This window comes from Benincasa hispida, chromosome 7, assembly GCF_009727055.1.
Source record: "Benincasa hispida cultivar B227 chromosome 7, ASM972705v1, whole genome shotgun sequence".
Classification (NCBI taxonomy): Eukaryota; Viridiplantae; Streptophyta; class Magnoliopsida; order Cucurbitales; family Cucurbitaceae; genus Benincasa; species Benincasa hispida.
In genome coordinates this window covers 29,963,617-29,988,020 of record NC_052355.1, presented here as the reverse complement: position 1 = coordinate 29,988,020, position 24,404 = coordinate 29,963,617, and the positions used below count along the sequence as shown (strand labels likewise).

The window sequence follows — 24,404 nt, the reverse complement described above, 5'->3', positions numbered from 1 at the left end:
CCTAGTTCTCCAAGAAAATCACCACCAACAAAATTACCTTGCTATTCTTTAGGATTCCAAAGAACTTGGAAGAGTAGTCTCCAAGAACTTTAGGAGGAAAAGGGAAGAGAATTTCTAGAAAGAAGTTAGAAAGAAAATGGAGGCTTGGAGGCTAGGATTTGTGTAATAATAATCCCTTGCCCTAAATGGGCTATAAGGATATATTTAATTAAATGACCATATATTAAATCATATTAAATATATACATTTAATTAATTATCATAAATATTATATATTTATACTAACCTCCAATCTCCATTAATTCTTAATCAATTAATTAACCATCAATTAATCAATTAAATAACAATATTAAATCATATTTAATATGGAGTTAATTAACATATAACTATCACATATCTATATGTATACATCTCTTTATGAATCCAATTCATACAAATCTGATATTTAAATATTGTTCAAATATATCTCTCTTACATAATTCGGATTAGATATCATATCTGTAATTAACCATTATATATTAATCTCATTAATAAAATTCCCCCATTTGATTTGAACAATTTAAATCATTCTTCATCATTATCCTTTAATGGGCTAATAAGGGGACCTTATGGACCTATAGATTAGAAGCTTCAATGATATGAGATTAATTGATTAAACTCTTTTAATCTAATTAATCAATATTCATTAACTACCGATCACTCCATTAAAGACCGATAGGTACACTCTTCATACTATAGATATATTTTTGTGTCCATGGATATAACCAATCAACAGAGCAATGACCCTTCACAAATGCCTATAACTAAAGTTGGGTCAAAATACTATTTTAGCCTTGCAGTTATATCTAACACTTTAAGTACTACTGATTTCTCTAATGAATAAACAGTTTATAGTCCAACTATAAACTAACACCTCTCGGGCCAGTAAGAGGTTGAGGCCTCATTATTCGAGACCAGGAACTAGCTATTAAAGGAGCAATTTATCTACTTTACTAAGGAATGGGAAAGAGTGAATTTCATCTTGTGTAGTTGTATTCCCAGCTCCCTACTCAGACAAATCTCCAAAATGGTAGGCTTATTGAGTCAGCTATCATGGCCACTCTCACCCATATAGATTAAAAAACTATTTTCATAAACAGGAGTTCACAACTCACTCAGGATTAAGGTCAAGTCTTCTATGGTCATTCTAGTGAAATGTAAGTCTCTTCTAGTAACAGTGTTATATAGAGAGTCTATTCATTTCGTGGTCCGGTCTATCTATAAACTCCTTTATACATGATACTCCCACTCACATGTCTTTACATGAACAATATGGTTCATATTTTTTGTAACACTTACATCTCATGTAACAATTACAAAGTGGGTTGTATCCGCAGTGTTACTAGGATAAAGCACCCAACATTCATCCATTTCCTGTAGACCTTTTAGGTTATTACTTGAACGTGAACCACCTGTATGTCAACCGTATACTGTTCAAGTGACATTATATAACATTGGATCTCAGTTTCTTGGATTGAATTAATGCTATCTAAATGTCAAATAAAACACCTCTGATTTTATTTGATAAATGGTTTGTGTTAAATTAACTACAAACCACAAGATACACTAGATTTAGGACATCAATCCCAACAAAAGGAACATGACACCATATTGGAGGGCTTGAAGATTTTTCTTCTTTTAAAATTGTAATCTTTGTAGTGCTAGTGGATGCCTCACTCTCTTCAGAGTTAAAGATAGCTACCTAGTCGCTTGCTTCTTCCCTTACATCTACTTGTGATCCTGGCTTGGGTTTACTTCCATCTTTTATCAAAGGGGTCTCTGTAGGCATAGCTTCGTTGATGCCATCATTCTTCAAGTAAAACTTCACATCTACGAAGTGAGACTCATCTTCTGAGAATGGATTGGAATCTTCTTCAACTTTCTTAATGACATTTTGGTAAAACTTGAAACATTGGTGTAGTGTTGAAGATATCACTCCACTTCTGTGAATCCAAGGACGGCCCAACAACAACTTATATGTGGTATTTGAATCTATGACATGGAATAATGTGTGGGCCTTCAGGTTGCTGATGATACTCTAAGCGTATCATGTCTACCGCCCTTTGGCTTCCTTGACTTAAGCCTTGAATTACTAGCTTGTTGTTTGATAGTTTTCCATCAGCATGTCTAATTGCTTCATAGTTGACTTAGGCATTATATTGACAACTGATCCATTATCAATGAGAATTCGACCAACCCTATATTCTCGAACGTATCCTAAGACATTCAATGGCCTATTATGAAGTTTTGATCCTAATAACAGTTCTTCATCTGAGAAGCCTATAGATGTACAGCAAGAGGCGCATGTACGCGTCATAGAGGTTGAAGCACTAGATGCGTTTGAACCTATCAATGCGTCAATGAGAACCACCTTAGTTGCCAGAGAAAGTAACAACAAGTAATTTACATTGAACAATGGTAAGTTATTTAATTCTTCCACCATCTCCAAAGAACCCAGAGAAGTATCCTCACTCTCTACTTTAGTGACAACATGACATGCGACGACTTTTAGCACTTTGTTCTAACATTCGTTGTAGAAGTTCTCCAGAAAGAAATCTGCTATTGTCACTTGTTGCCTAGGTCGAGAAAATTCTCCATCTTCCTCCTCAGCAAGTTTAAGCTTCCAAGCCTTCTTTTTTTCCTTTCTTTCTTTGAGTCTTGTTCCCTCTTATGTACCTTCGATAGGAGCGCAACTCTTTTTGGGTAGAACTTGACTTTCTTTTCTTTTGGCGAGTTACAAGGATTCATCCCTCATCGTCATCATCGTCAACATGCTCATCTTTGTTGTCAGGATCTGTCGTCAAGATCGCTTATTGAAACCAATAACTACATGTTCAAGGATCCCAAACTAGACCAAGCTTTCTCTTTCATTATAAAGCATACTTGATGTTGGAACACTTAGAGTCAATACAACTTCATCGTGATTTGCTTGAGCTACTTCGTTCAAATCTAGCTCAATTTTTTTTTTTTCACGAGCCAACCTTAGAATCAACTCCTTCAACACAAAGGTTTGTTCGACCGAGTGGCTAACAACCCTGTGATACTTTCAGTAGTTAGGATCGTCCATTTTTCCTGTTTGTTCCGGTTGTTTGCATTTCGATAGCTAGATAAGTTGCTTTTCCAGCAGTTACTCGAGCATATTTGCCACATAAGAATCAAGAAATGGATAAACCTTCTCTTGTCTTTCTTTATAGTTAAGCGACGCTTTTTACCTCCGTCATCCCTCTTCTCAATATTGTTCCCTTTTCCTATGGAACAAAATTTTAGTGGGGTCGTATTAACGATCATTGATTCCTTTATGGCACTTTTCGCAATCTTTTCGATGCCTTATCTTCTTACTTTTCTTCACTTCAGGGACTAGGGAATCTTTAATTCTTCTATTAGTAATGCTCAGCTTCATATCGTGAGCGCGAGTCGCCAACTCTTCAAATGTCATGAGTTTTATCCCCTATAGAATATAGAAGAGGCCCCAATGTATGCCTTGGGTGCACATCTCCACAGTGGACAATTCGGTGAGTCTGTCTTTGTAGTCCAGACTTAGAGCTTTCCATCAGTTGATATAGTCAATGGCCGACTCTCTCTTTCGTTGCTTGGTGTTTGTCAGCTCCATCATGCTAATAGTATGCCTAATGTTGTAAAAGCGGTTCAAGAACTCTTTTTCAAGTTGCTCCCAGTTGTCCATCACCTCGGGCTCCAGATCAGTGTACCAGTCAAAAGTGTTTCCCTTCACAGTTTGGACAAACTACTTGACTAGCAAATCTCCTTTGGTTCCTGCATTTTCACATGTTTCAATAAAGTGGGCGATGTGTTTCTTCAAGTTTTCCTTTCCATCGAATTGCTGGAACTTCGGGCTGGTACCTAGCACGCATCCTCAAGTTGTCAATTTTCTTAGTGTATGGCTTGCAATACATAAAAGAAGTATGAGACGGACCTCCATATTAAGCTCTGATGGAGTTGGTGATCATATCCTACAGTTGCTAGACCGACAATGAGGCAACGAATGTTGATTGTTGCGATAGATTTTCCTGCAACACGGTCTTCCCCTTGTCATTAGCTTTGACGGTAGAAGTTTGGCTCGACTCAACGATTTCACAAGCTTGCATCTGTTCTCTGAAGAAAGTGATTTCATGATTTCGCTTCTCTATAGCTTTCATCAGAAAATTTATCTCTTTCCATCTCTGCCATGGCCGCCTCGGCTATTATATCCACCATCATGATAGACATTACATCCGAGTGTGATTCTCTCTTGAACTTGCTGGAGGCAAAAGTAGAGTTGTCAAACAAAGGATTTTTCTTTATAACAATCCCACCTTTAAGGGACACTGTCATCTATTTCAAAATGTTATGTGCGATGACGGAACCTTGCTTTTGCTCCTGCATAACCTCCTTTGAACGACTGCAGGTGATAGGTCCCGTGTAGGAGTCACTTGCAGAATATGCTCTAGATGCGACTTTCTTAGGTGCCATTGATTTGCTTGAATGTTGAGAGAAAGATGAGAGGTAGAGAGGTCCCACTGAGCATGCCAATTTATTCAGACGAGATTTCTTGAAAAGTTTATTTCGTGGAGTTGAACTTGTGTTTATGCTGATTTTTTGCGATGTGATTCAATCTCTAGAACTTGATCCTCTGATTCTCTCTCGATTGGATGCGTACGCTAGGTTTGGGGAAGCGAGGCAAGTGAAGTTCTCGAAATTGAAGTCTTGGAAGAGTCTTTAGATCTTCAAGAAACTTAGTTTCAAGGAGTGATCCAGACTTCAGGAGTCAAGGGGTCTTTCTATTGTGGAGAATTCTCTCTAGGCTCTTTAAAGTGTTGAACTGTCGATCCTCGCAAACGAGGAGAGCTTCTTTATTTATAGAGCTCTCAGGTATTAACCCCCCCCCCCCCCCCCCCTTTTTTCAATAGTCATGATGAATACATGTGGCATCATTGGGATTCGTCAATTTTTAATTAGTCCCAAATTCAATTATTTATAATTTCATCATTAATTTGAGAAATAACATGGCAATTTGTGATTAGTCCAAAAATTTCTCATTCAACAAGCACGAAAAGACGTATGAAAATGAGTAATCATTTAGCTAAAACGAAATAACAGAGATATGACCAAAACAAAATTGCAAAGGGATCGTGCACCATGTAGTAAGTGATCGTGTACCATGATATCAGTGATCGCACATCTTTTCTGTGTGCACGATAATTTTGTTTTTGACATGCCTTCATCGATACAACTTCATTTTAGCTAAATGATCACTCTTTTTTTTTTCCATGTTATTTCTAACTATGCTTATAAATTGAGTAAAATGTTGAAGCATCTTTACTTTTAAATGACATTAAATTTTTCTATCTATTATTGGTGAAAGGAAAGCGCAAAAGATTAGCAAATAGAGGAAAATGTGAACTATTTAATATTGAGAATAAAAGTGATATTTCACATATCAAAAGGGTCAATAGCAAATAAGTTTTTAGAAAGAGATGAGTTATAGAATTTTTTTTTACTTTTTGGGTCATTTTGTATCATTTTTCGACGGGCGGCAACTTTGTACGGATGGTAGGTGAAAATACGTACGGATGGCGACGACCTGCTGAGACGGCTTCGGACGGTGTGAAATGAACTTGGTAATTTGGTAACCGTAATGTGCAGTCTGGGATTTCGGAGTTCCTACAAGTGGATCGAATTTTTTATAGATGAGGAAGAAGATGAGGTGAATGATGTAGTTTCATAAATTTGGTAACCGTAATTTTTTAACGATCTAGTTCATAAATTTTGAATTTTATAAAAATCTAGTCATGTAAAGTCTATGTAAAAATTTAGTTTCATTTGTACTTACATATATATATGTAAAATGAAATTTCATATTGATAATCTAATTAGGACTAAAGCTCATTTGTAGTTGTTGTAGCTTTAAAATAATTGCTAGCACTTTTTTTTTTTTTTTTTTTTGTAAAATTCACTTTCATATGAGGCTTTATATTTGAACAAGTTGATTCTATGCGTTTGGTAAATAAATACTAAATTAAAGATATAATAACGTAAAATAGGCTTAATATTATTTTTTATAATTTATAATTATTAAATAATTGCTTAAAATAGATATATAAAATATAATTTAATTCTAATAGATAAATTTAAAATTGAAATTTATTTATAAATATTATATCTACTTCTAGGAGAATCTAAAAACTAGTAAATAATATATTTTAGAAAGGATATGAAATGAAGTTTAAAAGTGATTTTAGTAGATTTAATCATAATTTGTTCTACCAAACAAAAAAATGGTTAAATTTTTATTATAATCACTTCTCTTTCTCTCAAAATCCAGCCTAAATATGTTAATAATTAAATATATATACATATATATATATATGTATATATATATGTGGGTTGTTACATGCTCAAAGTTAAATTAATACAACTTGCTCCACACAAGGGACATCAGCCATTATGGAAAATTCTCTCTTGTAAAGAAATATTCTAATAACCATACTATTGGCATCAGGTACCCCATACTTCTGTTGTTTGCCAAACAAATACATTACAAGTTTAAAGGATCATATGCCAATTCCCAATTGTAAATATTTACCTAACTGTAACATGCACAGGCCAGGTCAGCACCCAAAATTTCAACAAAATAAATGGCTGCCTACAAAAGTAGCATTGATGTATAAGTTACAGCAAAATCTACTGTTCGTGTAAATGAACATTCAGAGCAGGTGATTTGGGCAGAAGTGCTTCAAGCTCTTCATAGAACTTTCCTAAACGAACATAATCTGAAGTTTGTTTCAACAAATCGATTGATTCAGCATTTGTATTTGCATTGATACACTCTTCTTTCATGCGTTGTGTCGTAATTTCGTCATTGAATAGCCTAAGCGCATCTACTGTCGAAAGAGAGTTCACAGATTCATACAAGCTTTGGAATTTACTTCGGTTCTCTTCAATTCCTGCAAGCTTCTCTTTCAAGTCATCAGGAAGGGAAGCAAGCACACTTCAAAAGGAAAAAAAAAAACGAAAGTATTCAGTAGAAGGCAGTACAACTACCAAGAACAATGGGCTAATGGCCAATTGAGAGATGAGCAAATTTGAGAACAATGAAAGCATACATGAAGGCAATACGAAAAAGGGAGTCCCTGACCAAAATGAGACAAAAAAGCAACACAAACAGAAAAGAAAAAATTGCAAAAAGATGCATTCATAAGTCCATCTCTATAGTTCCTTAGTGGCACAAAAGCCCAAAAGAGATTAAGAGCCCATTTGGATTGACTTGGAAAAAAAGTGTTTTAAAAAATCTCATTTCTTGTTTAAACACTTTTAATAAAAACGGATTAAAATAGACTTGAAAAGCTATTTTGAGTGATTGCAAAACATTCCAATTTCTTCCAAAATGACTTATTTTTTTAAATTAAACACTTGAAAATGTATTCCAAATATGTCCAACTCCTCCAAGAAGTTCCTCTATTACTAAGGAGTCTCCTATTTCTGTCCAGCCAAATTTTCCATAAAGTCACAAAGAAAAAAGCCGGTCAAACAAATTATTATATTAAGAATACGCATTTTGAATCGCCACCTAAATTATGCTTCAACTTCTACTTGCAAAATTTTTCCCAACTTGACACTATTGCACAATGTACAAGGCTTATTTCAGACGGGTCCAGGAGAAAGGCCTACGACAGCTGTGCAGAGATTGGGAGAGAGATGAAGTTTCATAAATACTACTCTAGACCTCTTTGCATATCATACTTTGACCCGCTAAGCTTGTTTGGAACGATTTTTTAAGTGCTTAAAAAATGGCTGAAGTATTGAAAAAAAGTATTTTAAAGAACTTAAAAAGTTATTTGGACAGACTATTTGAAATGTCAACTGTACTCAAGTAACTCGTACTTTAGAAGACAGGAACAATGTAATATAAAATATAAAGTATAAACGGTTAAGTTACAAGAACCAATCATTCTTCGTGAAAAGAAAATTAATGCTGACACAAACTTCAAGAGATACACGTAAGAATTCGTGCATGTATAAAATAGTCGGGAGTTTATTCTCTCCTTACCTGCTAACACCTCTGACAAGACCAAACTTATACCCGATAGAGACCGACTGCTTGAAGCCAACATTAAATCCCTCTTGAGCTGCAGCTTCTTTCCCAGCAATTACACCATCACGGTATCCAATCTAAAAGATGTTCAAGAGTGAAAAAGGGACATGAAAACCATTTAAATCGTCTATGTGTGGAACCATTCATTAAAGAAAAAGATAAACTAAAATAGTCAACAGAAATCTGTTACCGTATGAAATTGGTGATGTCTTCTCTGCCACTCCCTGTCCAAATCAGTTGTTCCCTCCAAGCCTTCATCAGAACCTCCCCATAAAGATCCATCATCTTCGCATGAGTCATCCACACCAGAACCTGCAACCAGACCCTGATTCATATTATCCTACAAACTTTGGTCCAAGTTATAGCAGCATTTTTAGGCGTAATTTGTGGTGTGTGGTCCCTTGCAGGGTCATATTTCTCTTGTGGGTATCGGTGACACGGTTTAGCTTGTAATTATTCTTTTGAGTATCATTTTACTTTATTAGAGCCCCTACCTCTAGTGGGGTTCTGTAAGACCTCCAATCATCCACACCTACAAGAGGAGGGCAAAATAGGAAGAGCAGGGCTGAAAGGGACGTGAGTTAGTTGCACCAGATGGTGATCACAGCCGATGGGTGGTTATTTAGGAAGCTTGAGGGAATTTTTGAGGGATACGTTGAATTTGGAGCTTGCTGAAGCTTGGGAGAGGGAGGCACTCTCGAATCCAGTCCTTATCCTTTTCTTTCTTTAATTTCTTCCTTTACTTAGATCTTTATCTTCATATTCTGTCTGTTCCTTTATTTGACTCTGGTATTTGTTGGCTTATTTCTGGAAATAATATAGTTGGGGTTTCCTTTCTGCCTAATCTGACTCTTGTTAGGTATTTTTCCGGGCGTAAGATTATTAGGATACCTAACAAATTGGTATTAAAGCCTACTACATCCAGGGAAAAACTAGAAGTATGGTGATGGAGGTTGAGGACAAGCTGGAAGCTCACGACAAGGACCACGCAGGGCTTAAGGAGATGGCCTTTGCGATGTGTCAGAATGTCGATCGGCTCATGGGGGAAATGAGGGAAATCAATCTGAATAGAGGAAAAGAAGAGACGCTCGTGACTGATGGAACTCAGAGGAAAGAGAAATTGACGGAAACAGAGGAGAGAGAATCATCACAGAGATCGGGTGGAGATAAATGCAAGTACAAACGATTAGAGATGCCCATCTTCAAAGGAGATCACCCGGATTCTTGGTTATATCCAACAGAGCATTATTTTGACATCCATGAGTTAACTGAGGAAGAGAAGATTAAGGTCGCGGTTGTGAGCTTCGACCGAGAGGTTGATTGGTATCGATGGACCCATAACTGAGATCCTATTCGAACATGGGGAGAATTGAAGAAGAGGATGTTAGAACGTTTTTGAACCACCTAAGAAAGAAACCTAACTCAACGTTTCCAAGGAGTACCGGAAGAAATTCGAGAAGTTTTCTGCACCACTGCCCTCACTATCCGTGGAGGTGTTATTGGAACTTTCATTAATTGGGTTAGAACCTAAACTAAAGGCCGAAGTGGAGAGTCATCACCCACAAGGATTAGAGGCAGCGATGAAGGTAGCTCAGACTCGGGACGAGAAGGTACAGACCTTGCAAGGGATCAAAGGTAACGCTGGTGGGAATGGCTGGGGAAAAGAGACAAAGTCTCATGGACCGAGTAAATTGGGCCAAGGGCAATATAATAAGCCCAACACTTTACGAGTTCAAGTACCGAAGAAAACGGAGACCCAACGAAGAGAAGGTCCGACCCGAAGACTTACAAATGCTGAAATTAGAGAAAAACGAAACATGGGCCTGTGTTTTAAATGTGACGAAAAGTATTCACCTGATCACCGTTGCAAGGTGAGAGAATCCAGGGAATTAGGCTTACTCATCGCCAACAAAGGACAAGAGATCGAAGAGATTGAGGAATGTCCGGAAGAAAATAACGAAGCAGAAGATACAGAAAAAGTCGAGCTCATGTTACATTCTATCTTGGGATTCTCTACTCCAGGTACGATGAAACTAAAGGGGAAGTTAGGGGAAACCAAGGTGGTCGTAATAATCGATTGCGGGGCAACTCACAATTTCGTACACCAAAAGCTAGTTGACGAAATGAAACTACCAGTGTCGAACACCACTAGTTACAGAATCGTGATTGGAAATAGGAAGGCAGTACAAGGTAAAAAGGTGTGTAAAGAGGTAATCGTAGAATTGCAAGGGGTGACGATTTTGGAGAATTTTTTGTTGTTCGATATAAGGAATTTGGATGTCATATTAGGAATGACTTGGTTGTACACGATGGGATACATGAGTGTGGACTGGAATACTTGGACAATGACCTTCACACGGGGGAATCTCAAGTGATTTTAAAGGGAGATCAACCGCTAACTAAAGTCGAAGTATCCATGAAGATGTTGGTGAGCAATTGGGAAGAGGAGGATCTAGGGTTCATCGTGGAACTACAAAAGATGGAACTCGAGAAGCATAAAGAGGAAACACTTGATCCATTCACTCAATCAGAAAAAGAAATACCTCCGGTGGTAACACAATTACTGAATCAGAATGAGAGTGTGTTCAAAACACCAAATCGACTCCCACCTACACGAGAAATAGATCATCAAATTCCAATGATGAAGGGTCAGACACCAATCAATGTCAGACCATATAAATATGGCTATGTGCATAAGGATGAGATAGAGAGAATGGTAAAAGAGATGTTATCAGTAGGCATTATCCGACCGAGTAGGAGCCCCTTTTTGAGCTCGGTGCTATTAGTTCGAAAAAAGATGGAGGATGGCGATTTTGTGTCTATTACCGGAAGGTCAATCAAGCCACGAATGGGGACAAATTCCCAAGCCCAGTGATTGAAGAATTGTTGGATGAGTTACATGGTTCAACTTATTTTTCTAAATTAGATCTACGATCCGGTTATCATCAGATTCGGATGAAGGAGGAGGACATTAAAAAGACAGCATTTCGGACACACGAGGAACATTATGAATTCGTGGTGATGCCGTTTGGTCTTACTAATGCGCCAGCAACATTCCAATCTTTAATGAACCAGGTATTTTGCTCTTTTCTTCGTCCATTCATACTAGTCTTTTTTTATAATATATTGGTGTATAGCCCAGATCTCAATTCTCATAAAGAGCATTTAACGACTGTCTTTGAGATATTGAGGGACTATCAACTATATGCAAACAAAAAGAAATGTGTGTTTGGGCAGACCTCCACTCATTACCTAGGCCATTGGGTTTCCGAAGCTGGGGTACAGGCGGACGGGGAGAAGATTCGGGCTATGGTCAATTGGCCTATTCAGCAAAATGTATCTGAATTGAGGGGTTGACCAGTTATTATCAAAGGTTTGTGAAGAATTATGGGGAAATTATTGCACCTTTGACACAACTCTTGCAAAAGAACGCATTTGGGTGGAACGAATTAGCCACTTCGGCCTTCCATGACTTGAAGGATGCCATGGCAAAAATACCAGTATTAGCTCTCTCAGACTTCACGAAAACGTTCGTGGTTGAAACGGACACTTTAGGTATAGGGCTCGAGGCCGAGCTAATGCAAGATAAACATCTGATAGCCTATTTCAGCCAGAAACTTTCCGAAAAGCTCGAGCAAAGTCTATTTATGAGAGAGAACTGATGGCAGTCGTCCTATCCGTTCAAAAGTGGCACCACTATTTGTTGGGACAAAAGTTCACCGTTGTGTCGGATCAGAAAGCTCTAAAATTTCTACTAGAACAGAGAGGTGCAACCTCAATTTCAGAAATGGTTGGTAAAATTACTGGATTACAACTTCGAAATCCTATACCAGCCAGGCTCAAGTAACAAAGTAGCATATGCCTTATCAAGATGGCCATATGGAGCAGAATTACGAACCTTATCCGCCCCTACCTGTTTGGACCTAACGGTCATCCAAAACGAGGTTTTAAAAGATAAGGATTTGAAGTTGATCATTGAGAGACTAAAGGAGGATCCGGATAGTGTACCTAGGTTTTCTTGGCAGCACGGTAGACTCTTGTAAAAGGGCAGACTAGTGATCTCGGCCACTTCTTCCCTTATTCCATCGATACTTCATACATACCACGATTCAGTAGTTGGGGTCCATTCCGGATTTATTCGTACTTATAAGAGAATGACTGGGGAACTGTACTGGAAAGGAATGAAGAAGGCAATCCAGTCATATGTCGACCAGTGTATGATTTGCCAACAAAACAAAACGGAATCTCTCTCTCCAGCTGACTTACTTCTACCCCTACCAATTCCAGATCAAGTGTGGGACTATGTAACAATGGACTTCGTTGAAGGACTTCCACGATCCAAGGGGTATGACACCATCATGGTTGTGGTAGATAGGCTGAGTAAGTACAACAATTTCATTCTTCTAACACACCCATTCACGGGAAAACAAGTGGCAACGACTTTCATTAAAGAGGTGGTTAAGCATCACGGATTTCCAAAGTCTATTGTGTCGGACAGAGATGGAATATTTCTGAGTAACTTTTGGGTGTATTTACCTTGCAAGACACGATCCTCAAGCGCAGTACCACATTTCATCCACAAACGGATGGTCAAACTAAAAGAGTTAATCGATGCTTGGAGACCTATTTGAGGTGCTTTTGTAATGAAAGACCTAAGAAATGGAGTAACTGGATTCCTTGGGCAGAACACTCGTATAATACCACCTTCCATGTATCGACCAAGACTACACCCTTCAAAATATTATTTGGTTGCATCCTCCCCCACTAATATCGTATGGCGAACGGAAAACTTTCAATAATACTTTGGAACAACAATTGATGGAGAGGGATCGAGCTCTTTTGGCTCTGAAGGAACAATTAAATAAGGCCTAAGAAATAATGAAGAAATAAGCGGACCAGCATCGTCGAGAAGTAGAGCTCGAAGTTGGGGATGAGGTACTCCTTAAACTTCGACCATACAGACAAAGATCTCTAGCTCAAGGAAGGAACAAAAAACTTGCTCCGAGATATTATGGTCCTTTTAAGGTGATAGAGAAATCGGAGCAGTGGCTTATCGTTTACAATTTCCCCCCAATACATCGATTCACAACGTCTTTCACATATCCCAATTAAAGGGAAAAAAAGGAGGGTAGAACCCAATTTATCCACATCCCCCACAATTCTTAGAAGATTTTGAATTAAATGCCCAACCAGATGTGTTATTAGGTAGACGATGGAATTCCACCACGGGGAAGGAAGAGGTTTTAGTTAAATGGAAGGACCAACCAGAATCCGAAGCTACATGGGTAGAAATAAATAAAATGAAGTCACAGTACCCCGACTTTCACCTTGAGAACAAGGTGAGTTTCGCAGAAGGGGGTATTGTAAGACCTCCAATCATCCACACCTACAAGAGGAGGGGCAAAATAGGGAGAGTAATGCTGAACGGGACGTGAGTTAGTTACACCATATGGGGACCACAGCCGACAGGTGGTTATTTAGGAAGCTTGAGGGAATTTTTTAGGGATACATTGTATTTGGAGTTTGCTGAAGCTTGGGAGAGGGAGGTGCTCTCGAATCCAGCCCTTATCCTTTTCTTTCTTTAATTTCTTCCTGTACTTAGATTTTTATTTTCATATTTTGTCTGTTCCTTTATTTTTGATGGCTTATTTCTGGAAATAATATAGCTGGGATTTCCTTTCTGCCTAATCTGACTCTTGTTAGGTATTTTTCTGGGTGTAAGATTATTAGGATACCTAACAGGTTCCCTATTGTGGGTTTTCTTTTTTTATAATCTCGCATATTCTTTCATTCTTTTTCTCAATAAAAACTTGGTTCTTTATATATATATATATATATATATATATATATATATATATATATATATATATATATTTATATTAAAAACAAAAATCATATACAATGTGCATCATCGATAGAGAATATATTACATAGAAATGTAATGCTAAATGCATAATTAAGCATAAATTTTCATTTTTTTGCCCCAACAATACACCATAGAAGAGAATATTTCAGCCAAATGCAATATAGACGTAAATGATTTGGCATAAACAGAGATATTTCTTCATGATGAATTCTAGAGCTGCATATACCAACTAATATGCGCAGTGAAAATAGGAAAAAATGCATAGAACTTTAGATAAGATGTGGTTGTCTAAAGACTTGGACATAACCAGTCATTCCCCCATAATAAAACTTCTCAGACTATTAGCTAACGTGTTAATCATAAATTCCTCAGTGGATGGTACGTTTGGCATAGAACATTCATGTCCAAAGTTCCCAACATATTAAAAACTTAAAAATATGTTCGAATGCATCATTGAAAAGATAACAATTACCTGATGGCCGATTTTGTCTGTGATTAGATAATGACATATCGCCCAATTTTGATTTTGCTGACTGTAAACTTTGGGAATAAAGCTCTTCAGCAATGGTACCCTCCATCTAACAAAATTAGGCCGATTTTATTCTTCAGCAATGAATAAAAGAAAACTTTATAGTTATAGTGAAGTCAACTTCAAAGAACAATGACTTACTATCTCAAAAAAAAAAAAAAAAAAAAAACAACAACAACACAATTGTACGAAGCATTGGTTGGGCCTATAAGCTCAATTCCACAAAATGATAAGCATTTCCTACTAAATGATTTGCAAATTCTATCCGCTCAACTCCATAACAAAATTCCAAAAGATGATAAATACGAGAGTCTATTACAACCTCTGTCAGGAAATCAACAATTCCCCATATCTTTTCATAAAACTAGAACTAGAACAAAAATTTTGCTAAAAGATAGCTCATACACACGGGATTTAAGGCAAGAAATCAATTGTACGATGAGACGGAGAGGAAGAGCGTGGGACACCCAAAACAAAATTATGAACATCGACGGATTCACTTTTCTGGGTAAACTCGTTTCCAAAACCCGAGCTAATCGCAACTCATTTCCATCAAATTCCAGTTTAATTCACATCTTGTAATTTCTAAGGGAGAGAACTCAACACAGTGTCATATTAAATCAAAATAACCAACCACATAATATCATTTTCTAAACATCAACAATCCATGTCCAGAGTATCTTAGGATCAAAGCGGCATTATCCTTTTACAGAGGTTCCATTCAATCCTTAAATGAATTAAAATGTACATAGGGAGAGAAATAAAAAATCAACAAACTAATTACCGAAAGAGAAGGGAATGAATGTGTTGGAAGAAAACCCGACCGTGCCGTCAGCCGTGCGTGCGGATACTGATCGCTGAGAGATGGTGCGAACGGCAAGTAGGCGAGTAGGATAGATTGCGACTGGTGGAGAAGAGGGGCACCGCAACAGAGAGAGAAAACGGAGTTGGCGTGGCGGCGTGAGTTTGCAGCAGAGAGAGTGAGAGTGAGATAAGAAGAGGAGAAAGAAAAGTGGCGGTCGGGGCGTGGCCGTGATCGGCGACGGCGACGTCGACGGCAACGAGTGGAAAAATAAAAAATGGGATTGGTATGTGGTGGCTGCCGTAGGAGCAAGCAGAAGCAAGGAATATCAGAAAGATTAGGAAAAAGAAAAAAAATGGTTAAAATAACATTTTCGATCAATTTGTTCCATTTTAATCCTTTCATTTAGTAAATTCTTAAATATCTGAAAAATTATTTGAAAGGATAAAACAATTGAAAATATTTATAAAATATAGTGAAATTTTAAATTTAAAATTTTGTTATATCTCATAAATATTTTGATTTATTTTTCTATATTTAAAAACAACCCTAAATATTATTGATTTTCTAAAAAGCTTTTTTAATCCATTTTAATTATAAATTTTAAAAAACATACTCACATAATTTATATCTTTTTCATAAAAATTATTATTATTTAATCAAAATCGAGTAATTTTGAAGGACTGATTTTAAGATTTAATTGAAAGTATGAGATTAAAATCGGACAATTGAAAGTATATGGACAAAAATTGAACAAAGTTCATAATATGAAGATCAAAATGGTGTTTTAACCTTTTTTTTCAACAATTATGTGGGTGGAAGATTGAGCCTCCAAACTCATGTCAATAGTATTAAGCTAAGTTAACTTTAGTAATTTAAATACTATTTTAATAAACTTACTCTCGTAGTTTAAATACTATTTTGATAAACTTACTCTCAAAATGTTCGTTTCTTTTTATAATAAATTATTTCATTTTTTATAATAAATTACTCTCAAAATATTCTCAAGATATTCATTTTTTATAATAAATTATTTCTTTGATGGATGATATATCTAAAGGTATACATACATACAAAAGAGTTCCCATTAAAAAAATACAAAAAGTGTTTCTAAATGTCGATATCAACATAAATATCAAGGTCTTAATTTTACAAAAAGATTAATGAAAATATCGATTTTGATAGATATTTCTGAAAAAATTACAAAAACAAAAAATTCAAAAAATAAATTGAAATTAGTAAATAAACATTTTATGATTTTTAACAAGTGAATATGTCTATTATGTTAAATTTGCATTAGTGATATTTTGTAACTTAACTATTATGTTTCGTCGGTTAAAGAAAAAACTATTATGTTTCGTGGATTATTATTCTAAAGTATAATTGAACATCAATTCACTTCTCATGTCGATATCGAACCCATGAAAACGTGAAAATATCAACATGTCGATAAAAATTTAATACTATGATTGTAATAAGGTAAGAGAATCTATAGCTCCTAAGATATTCATTATGATATTGCTATTTTGAAAATGGCCAATTTGGCTCCTCGTTCTCTCTTCTTTTCATTCATAATTTTAGTGTTGATACTTCATTACTAAATTTCACAAAATGTAACAAAAAAAAAAGTATTAGAATTTCCGTTTTGTGTAAAATTTTTATGCTTAAATTTTTTAACATAGACCAAATTGGTCCCTTTTAAAAAGTAAATGGGTTAAAATGAACATTTTGAATAATTTTAGTTCAAGAACGTGTGGATGAGAAATTCGAATTTCTAAGCTCTAAAAACGCACTTTTTCCAACATCAAAGACAACAAGATTTTTTTTCCTTCTTTTAACGTGAATGCAAATTAAACTTGATTGCTTCAAACATCTACTCTTTAGGGGAAACATTTAGATAACAAAAACCTGAACCTCGACTATTAATGCTGTATGTACAACAACGATGAGCTCAAAAAAGAAAACTTCGAGAGAATAAATAAAACCAAATGCCTAAAAAAAAAAAAGGAAAAGAGAAACTGAAGAACCTTGTTACAATATGCATTTGCTGAGGAAGTGAAGTTTTGAGCACCATTTATGCCAATAAAAATTGATTACAAAAAGAAGAAGAAAGTTAAAAGGCATTCAAATCCTCCTTTGCAGTGAAATTATATCTATCATCATCATCAGCTTTGCCTATGAAACCCCCAAGCTGAAACTGAAAAAAGAGGCCTATCTTGCCAGCAGATATACAAAAATCCATTCTCTTCTTTGATTTTATACCCATCATATCCATAGCTCTGCAACAATCTACTTCCCAATAACATACTATGATAACTCAATGGAACCTTTCCGAACCCCACAGATTCGAGCCTCAACATCCATTTCTCGAGCTTTTCGTGCCTCTCCGTCCTCTCCGCTCCCTCACAAGCAATGATGTTTTTTATTTCCTCTCCTAAAAGCATCTTCTCAACCCTTTGTCGCTCTATAGATGATCGCGACACCGTTGACTCTAAGCAATCAAACAATGCAGCATAGAAGTTTAGTGCTTCTAGTACTCTCTCCATGAAAGCAGATCCATTCAGGTTTGATTCTTGTTCAGTTATTACCATAACTTTAGGAGAAAGGCCCCATAGTGCAGTCAAAAAACTGTTCATCTTTTGGGAAGGATTCAATCCTGATGGGGAAGATACTGAGGCTGAATCCGGGCTACTAAAAACTTGCAATGAATCCGTCTCGAGCCACTCTCCAAGTGTTCGCTGCTTCATACGTAGGAGTTTTTGCAAGTTCTTCGATGCAGATGGGGACGTTTTCTTGTCGTCATCTGTAGCCAAAACCGAGTGAAGTTCAAGTACAGAGCTAACTGCAAGTGCTTCACCTGTCTTGACCCTTAAACTTTCAAGGTCAAGGTTTTCTAATTTGCTAACAACTGGGGTGAATTGAAATGGTATATCCCATTTTTCAGCCTCTTCAGTAAGCCGAAGAGCCATTTGTTCCAACACTTCCTTCTGTTCATGAATACCAGTTATTCTCAAGTGGGGTGGACCATCTGGCCTATCCTTCAATGTCTGAAGAAGGTTTATCCACTGAGCAGGTTCACAAGATTTGAAATCAATAATATGAATCATCCTTTCTCCTTCCATGGCTTCTATAATAGCCTGATTAGTTATCACATATGCAAGCTTCAGGAAAGGACACAATTCAAAGAACAATCTCTGGGCAAGAATCTCTTCAGGGACCGACAATATTTTGGTAGAGTTCAAGGCTTTGTGTAAGCCAGGCCAGGATTTAAGTATTCGATCGGCGAGTGCCTCAGTGAAGTAAGCAGCAATCCGCTGCATTGTGTCCCCGTCGGGCGAAGCAAGGTGGGAAATTTGCTCAAGGCCAACATTAGCATTTTCAATGTTACCAATAGCAACTTGGTTGGCACAGGCAAGAAGAAGGTGAATCAGACACAAGCCCCTCTCTTCAGATTTGAGCTCCCTTAGAAAAGGGTAAGGTGATCCTATACCGGGCGATAACGACCACGGAAAGAGCTGCAAAGGCGACGAAGTTACCGACGAGGATCCCTCCCCATTAAACATTCCTGCCATTAAAGTACCTGGATAAAGATCAATACACAATTTCAACAAAAGCCAGAAACAAACAGGGATGGAGGAGAATGAAGCAACAGTGCAGAAAGCATTACAAATCCTTATTGTTGATTCAGGAAAGAGCAAAAGAATACAGAGTTCATGATTTCCATAGAACAAAACCTCTCTAAACTAAGAAAAACAGCTAAAAAACTCCCACATGCTCACTTTATCTTGCCAACTTCTATCAAGGCAAACAAATCATACTCATGCTGCAACCTGCTTTCAACTCAAAAAAAGTTCAAACAGCAAAAAACCCAGTTCAACAGAACACTCCAAAAGAAACTAAACTCATCAGCCAGCAAAAGACTTCACAGATTAAGGGAAGAAAGCAGCAAAAAAAAAAAAAGTAGCAGAAAGCAACATAAATCCTTCACTTCAATCCATCCAAAGTTTCAAACCACTTCCCCCAGAAGCCAACAAACAACACCCATTAATCCAAATCATCAACAGTCGCACAAAAAACTTCAAAACAAAAACGAACAACAAAGAGAAATAATCACCAGAAGATGAACAAAACGATCTGGTGGGTAGTTGGTAGAGAAAAAGCTGAATTTCCCTCAAACCCAGAAAGGAACAAAGAAGAAGAAATGGTCTATCTCAGCTAAACGAAACAGAGATTCAATTTCATAGAAGAAGGGAGAGTGTTGGGTTGAAAGAAAAGCGTGGAGGGGTTTTGATGAAGAAACAGAGCACCCTGGAATCAAAGGGTTTGTCCGGAACGACTTTTCCATGGCTGCGTTAGAGACAGACAATACAAGGGTATGTTTTTGTCGCCATTGATTTGTCCTTGTTTGGTAGGATCAGAAGAATAAGGAATTTCAACTTCAAAACTACAGAGACCAAGAAAGAAAAAACTTCATATTTTGCTTCTTTCTTTAATTTCTCTGAAAACCCACCTAGATTTTCCCTCTCCACATTCATAATCCTCTCTCTAAATTGATGGGGTTTTGTCAATATATGAAGTGGATGCGAATAAGAGCTGGCCAGAATTTGGAGGGACTTGCCAATTTACCTTCAAGCCAAACATGCCCTAACATAACAAAACAACCACCTTCCCTTGTTGCTTAGTGGGTAATAGTGGGAAATGCAAGGAAAGAAGCATTTTTTTTTTTCTTTTTGTTTTTCCAAATGAATCCAAAACCCAAACACCTCCCCACTTTCTTAGCACTTTGGGACAAAGAGACAACTGAATTTTGCAAAACCCCAAAACTAAATAGAACATTCAACTTTACCTCACACCCCCTCTTTCCTTTACCTGCCCTACCTTCTCTAAGAAGGGACTAAAATATTTGTCAATGTGTAGATATACTTATAATTTAAAGGTTCAAAATCTACATCTTCGATATCTATTATAAATACACAAAACGTACAAAGATATCATTTATCAACCTCAACATATATCTAAACACTAATAGCAATATCTATAATTCTGGTATATTTGGTTAAATTTTAAAACTTTTTTCTTATCATTCCAAACAAATCCTTAAGTTAATTTATATAACTTTTAGAATTTCTTTTATTTACAACACATTTGCTGATATTATTTGTATATTAATATATTCATAAAATTGAAATATTAATATCGAAATTGGTATTTTAATCGTATTTTTTGGTTAAATTTTTAAAGGTGGGGTTTTTTCCACCTTGCTTTTAAAAGTTTTCCTAGCGAAAAAAGTTGGTTGCAAAATTCTAAAAGGGCATAGTTGTCATAACTTTTGTAAAAATCAGTTTAGAGGTTTGCAAGTCAAATAATAATAACAATAACAAAAACATGTTAAATTCATACTAGTTTGGTTTTCATATTTAATTAGAAAAAAGTTTATTTGTTTGTTTTTCTTTATTTTTCTTTTTCGGTTGTTGTGGGTGCATTTGACAAAGTTTGTGAAATTACACTATTTGTACTGTCTCAAGAATATGTTCAAACTTCAAAGCATCAAATTTAAAAAATAAAATAAAAGGAAAAAAAGAAAAGCCCTTCAAAGTATCAAATTGCTAAAATTGATATGTTATTATTTCTTTTATACTCCTCTTAACGACAAATGTTCAAATTATCATTCTTCACGTTTGTTGTACTAAAATAAAGTATTGAATATGAACCTAAAAAATTTTATTTTCTTGTTAACGGTTATTTAACTACTATGTTAAGATTTGTAAGTTTAATTAAAATATGAATCTTGAGTGAAAAATGAACTCTAAACTAGTGAGTACATTTTAGGAAATAAGACACAAAGTATCATCTTAAAAGCTGAACGTTTGTCTTGCAATTGTTGAACTAAAAAAATATTTTATTTGAAAAAAATTCCTACAATATAACTTGGTAAATTTCTTAATGAATCCTTGACCCACTAAAATTTGTTAAAGAACGCCTTAGATTAAGTCACATGTGTCAATTTGAGCATAGTACTAAACATTATTATTCAATAAAAAGATAAGAAATTTGATTTTTTTTTTTAGGAAACAACCAATAACTAAATCGACTATATAATTACAATAACAAGAGAAACAAGAGTCCAAACCATTCGAGATAAAGAGAAAAGAGAAGAGAAGAAACTTGTAATCCCAACGTGTTGGAAGTAAACGAATGAGCCAGAACATTATTCAAAATTTTGAACTACGAACATGGTTAAAAGAAACATCTCCCAATTCGCATGCAGAAATATTAGCCTCAACGATGAAAAAAATAGACTTCTATAGAAGTTTGAATTTTTGTGGCTGGTCTTGAAAAAGAGTATATGGTAAATAAATATGCCATATGAATAATATGCATATGGATAAAATGGAAGTTAGATGGAGTCTTTGAAGTGCCTTTAAATTGATTTTTAGTCACTGTTATTATTCTCAACTTGACGTTGAAAATGAAGGCTTTGAATGGTAGTGAGTTTTGTTTCCATAACTTTGTGTTGACAAAGAGCTACAAATTACACCCCGTACCAAAAATAAAAGGAAAAATAAAACAAAAACGTTATACACATTATATTGGGTCCTCGTAAATTTCATCAATTCTAGTGGTTTTGTTGCTATTGTAAAGTAACACACATTTATAACAAGAAATTAATAAATTGTAAATGTGTAAGATTGTGTATATATATATATCATACATTTACATCCAAACCATTTTGACCATTAACACATAAATCTATTGAAACATGGATGATTATTTTAAATCAATTTATTAAATTAATAAATGAACAAATAAATAAAACATTTATTTGGGGTCCCCTACAAAAATTTACAAAGAAAACATTCAAAATAATAAAATATACATATAAATCGTGATGATTTCGAAGGGTCACATATTAGTCATAAACGTGATCCCAAAGGAACACATATCAGTCAAAGGCGTGTAATCCAATGGTACACAAAATAGTCGTAGGTGTATCCCAAATGTACACATATCAGTCAAGATGCAGTCCATCAGTCGTAGGTATGTACTCGAAAGTACACAAACAGTCATAAATGTGCACATAAATAGTCATGGGTGTGAATCTCGAAGGAACACACAAACAGTCGTAAAGTGTACATCTGCCTAGATACTGAGCACGCATTAGTACAGACACACCTACAACTTTTTCAAAAACAGTCCATATCATTAAATAAAATAGTTCAATCATCATCATATGGTTAGGACGAATAGTTTGAAGGCGAACTAGTAGCAAGATACGTATCTCAAGTTTTAGCCCAAACAAGTTCAATCAACCTTAACTTTTGTTTGTCCAAAAAGACCATGAATCAAGTCCTATGCCATAAACCAAACATAGAATTTACAAATAATGCCAAAATTCCCAATAACCCAATTTACATCATCCAATAATGCTCCCAACATAGATCAAAGGTCCAATTACTTACCCAAACTTTCTCAAAAGTGGTCTCAAATTGATGGACAGCACCTCAAAATCCTCCAAATCTTGAATCTAAAAATTTCAAATATAATAGGTATTAAATTTTTTTACCAAAATTAACAAGTAGACAAGAACTTTCAAGAATCGTCCAAGACTTTAACCAAACTGGCCGAAACTTACCCAAATTTCACTCAATTCCAAGATCTGGCGAAAATCCAAAGGAGCGACGACGGTGGAGGACTAAACCGACAAATCTGGCGTCTATGTGAGGGTCGGTCGATGGCTGAAAGTGGGGGAAAGTAGAGGTTGGGCGTAATTCGATGGCGTTGACTCGAATCTGGACAATGGCTTCAATCGGCAACGTGAGGGACTTGGCTACGACGACACGACAGATCTAGGCAGTGGGTGAAGGATGCAGTGATGCGGTTGGGCTGAAGAATATGAACGTCATCTGGCTGAGAAGATGTGACCGACGATTGGAAGAGGGAGGGGAAAGGACAACAACAACAATGAATTTGTGGTCGACAGCGGCGTTGAGTCCTAGCGTCTAAAACGGAAAAACAAATGGAGACTTTTAGAGGGGGGCTTCATGCATGCGCTTGAGGAATATAAAGAACACATGCAATAGCAGATGCGAAGATCGATAACGTTCTAATTACATAAAAACATGCATAAAGGGTTAGAAATTACAACCTTTGTAGAATCTACCGTCTACCGCAATCTTCCTCTCCGTGCTCGATCGACACCTCCAACGATAAATCCTCGCTATTCTCCGATTGAAGAACACGGTGGTGTGACCATTTTGTTAGTGAACTATAGGGAAATTCACTTTAGAAAGATGGAGAGTAAAGGAGATTTTGTGGAAGAATTTAGGTCAAAGGTCAAATAAGCATTAATTCTTACAAAATTCAAAAACCAAACTATTTATAGACAAATTACATGTAAAATCCTATCTTGCATGTCTTCCCCCTCAAACTCCACTAGCATGTAATCTTTAGGTGTCAAGTTGGGAAGTGTCACTTCAAAGTCCACTTAGTTAGTGGAAAAATCTAATAATTAGATTTTTCTACTAACTAATTTTAAAAATCAATAATTCAATTTTTTTTTATGAAAAACATTTTCATAATTTAGAAAATATTTTTTAAAAAATAATATCACATTTTAAATTGTTTTTTACACCTAATTTTGATTAATCATATTAATCAAGTTTAAAAAACACTTTCATGCTAATGTTCAAGAATACTCTAAAAATTAATTAATTGATTGATTGATTATTTAATTATAAATTATACCTCATATAAAATACAATTTTTCTCTAAAACCCAAATTTGAACATTTGAATTCTTACTTCACCTAGTTCTTCAATTTTGTCCGCAGTGTGCTAGCAAGGAGACCCGATGGACTTACAGATCATGGGCTCCAACGATTCGAGACTAACCGGTCAAACTCTTTAACTTAGTTAATCAACATTCGTTAACTAACAGGACTATCCACTATAGCTTGTAATTGCACTGCCCTCACTGTAGATATTATGTGTCCATTTATATAACCGTCATCGATAAGTTGATCCTTCACAGGTTGTTCGTAACCTCAGCTAGGTTAATTACCGTTTTATGCCTGAGTTTCA

At 35.9% G+C, this 24,404-nt stretch overlaps 2 protein-coding genes and 1 long non-coding RNA gene across 7 annotated transcripts; all 3 read right to left on the bottom strand.

Annotated features, from left to right (window-relative positions):
* Positions 1-6,470: 6,470 nt before the first annotated feature.
* LOC120080922 (protein YAE1-like) lies at positions 6,471-15,683 on the bottom strand. Of its 2 annotated transcripts, none has more exons than XM_039035603.1 (5): positions 15,307-15,683; positions 14,466-14,571; positions 8,318-8,439; positions 8,083-8,204; positions 6,471-7,023 (listed from the first exon to the last, which is right to left on the bottom strand). In XM_039035603.1, the coding sequence occupies exons 2-5, from the start codon at positions 14,569-14,571 to the stop codon at positions 6,717-6,719; spliced, it is 657 nt and encodes a 218-aa protein (XP_038891531.1). In that variant the 5' UTR covers positions 15,307-15,683; the 3' UTR covers positions 6,471-6,716. The 2 variants fall into 2 exon arrangements, with proteins under 2 accessions (XP_038891531.1, XP_038891532.1); XM_039035604.1 differs by having other exon boundaries at positions 15,347-15,683.
* Positions 15,684-17,216: 1,533 nt separating this feature from the next.
* On the bottom strand, positions 17,217-20,091 carry LOC120081749 (scarecrow-like protein 3). Of its 4 annotated transcripts, none has more exons than XM_039036866.1 (2): positions 19,951-20,091; positions 17,217-18,904 (listed from the first exon to the last, which is right to left on the bottom strand). In XM_039036866.1, exons 1-2 carry the CDS (start codon positions 19,973-19,975, stop codon positions 17,490-17,492), a joined length of 1,440 nt encoding a protein of 479 aa, XP_038892794.1. In that variant the 5' UTR covers positions 19,976-20,091; the 3' UTR covers positions 17,217-17,489. The 4 variants fall into 4 exon arrangements, with proteins under 4 accessions (XP_038892794.1, XP_038892796.1, XP_038892795.1 ...); XM_039036868.1 differs by lacking the exon at positions 19,951-20,091 and adding an exon at positions 19,439-19,905 and having other exon boundaries at positions 17,217-18,889; XM_039036867.1 differs by lacking the exon at positions 19,951-20,091 and adding an exon at positions 19,439-19,904.
* A 2,090-nt stretch (positions 20,092-22,181) lies between these two features.
* On the bottom strand, positions 22,182-23,682 carry LOC120081947. Its single transcript, XR_005482993.1, has 3 exons — positions 23,471-23,682; positions 22,958-23,324; positions 22,182-22,849 (listed from the first exon to the last, which is right to left on the bottom strand). It is a non-coding gene; the product is annotated as an uncharacterized LOC120081947 (long non-coding RNA).
* Positions 23,683-24,404: the final 722 nt, after the last annotated feature.

Excerpts from the sequence above, each read along its gene's own strand:
- LOC120080922 (XM_039035603.1), bottom strand. The coding sequence starts at position 14,571 with ATGGAGGGTACCATTGCTGAAGAGCTTTATTCCCAAAGTTTACAGTCA. Across the intron at positions 8,440-14,465 it reads CAGACAAAATCGGCCATCAG|GTTCTGGTGTGGATGACTCA; the intron begins GTAATTGTTATC and ends GTCTGGTTGCAG. Across the intron at positions 7,024-8,082 it reads CTTGTCAGAGGTGTTAGCAG|TGTGCTTGCTTCCCTTCCTG; the intron begins GTAAGGAGAGAA and ends TTCCTTTTGAAG.
- LOC120081749 (XM_039036866.1), bottom strand. The coding sequence starts at position 19,975 with ATGTTAGGGCATGTTTGGCTTGAAG. Across the intron at positions 18,905-19,950 it reads AGGGCATGTTTGGCTTGAAG|GTACTTTAATGGCAGGAATG; the intron begins GTAAATTGGCAA and ends ATCTTTATCCAG.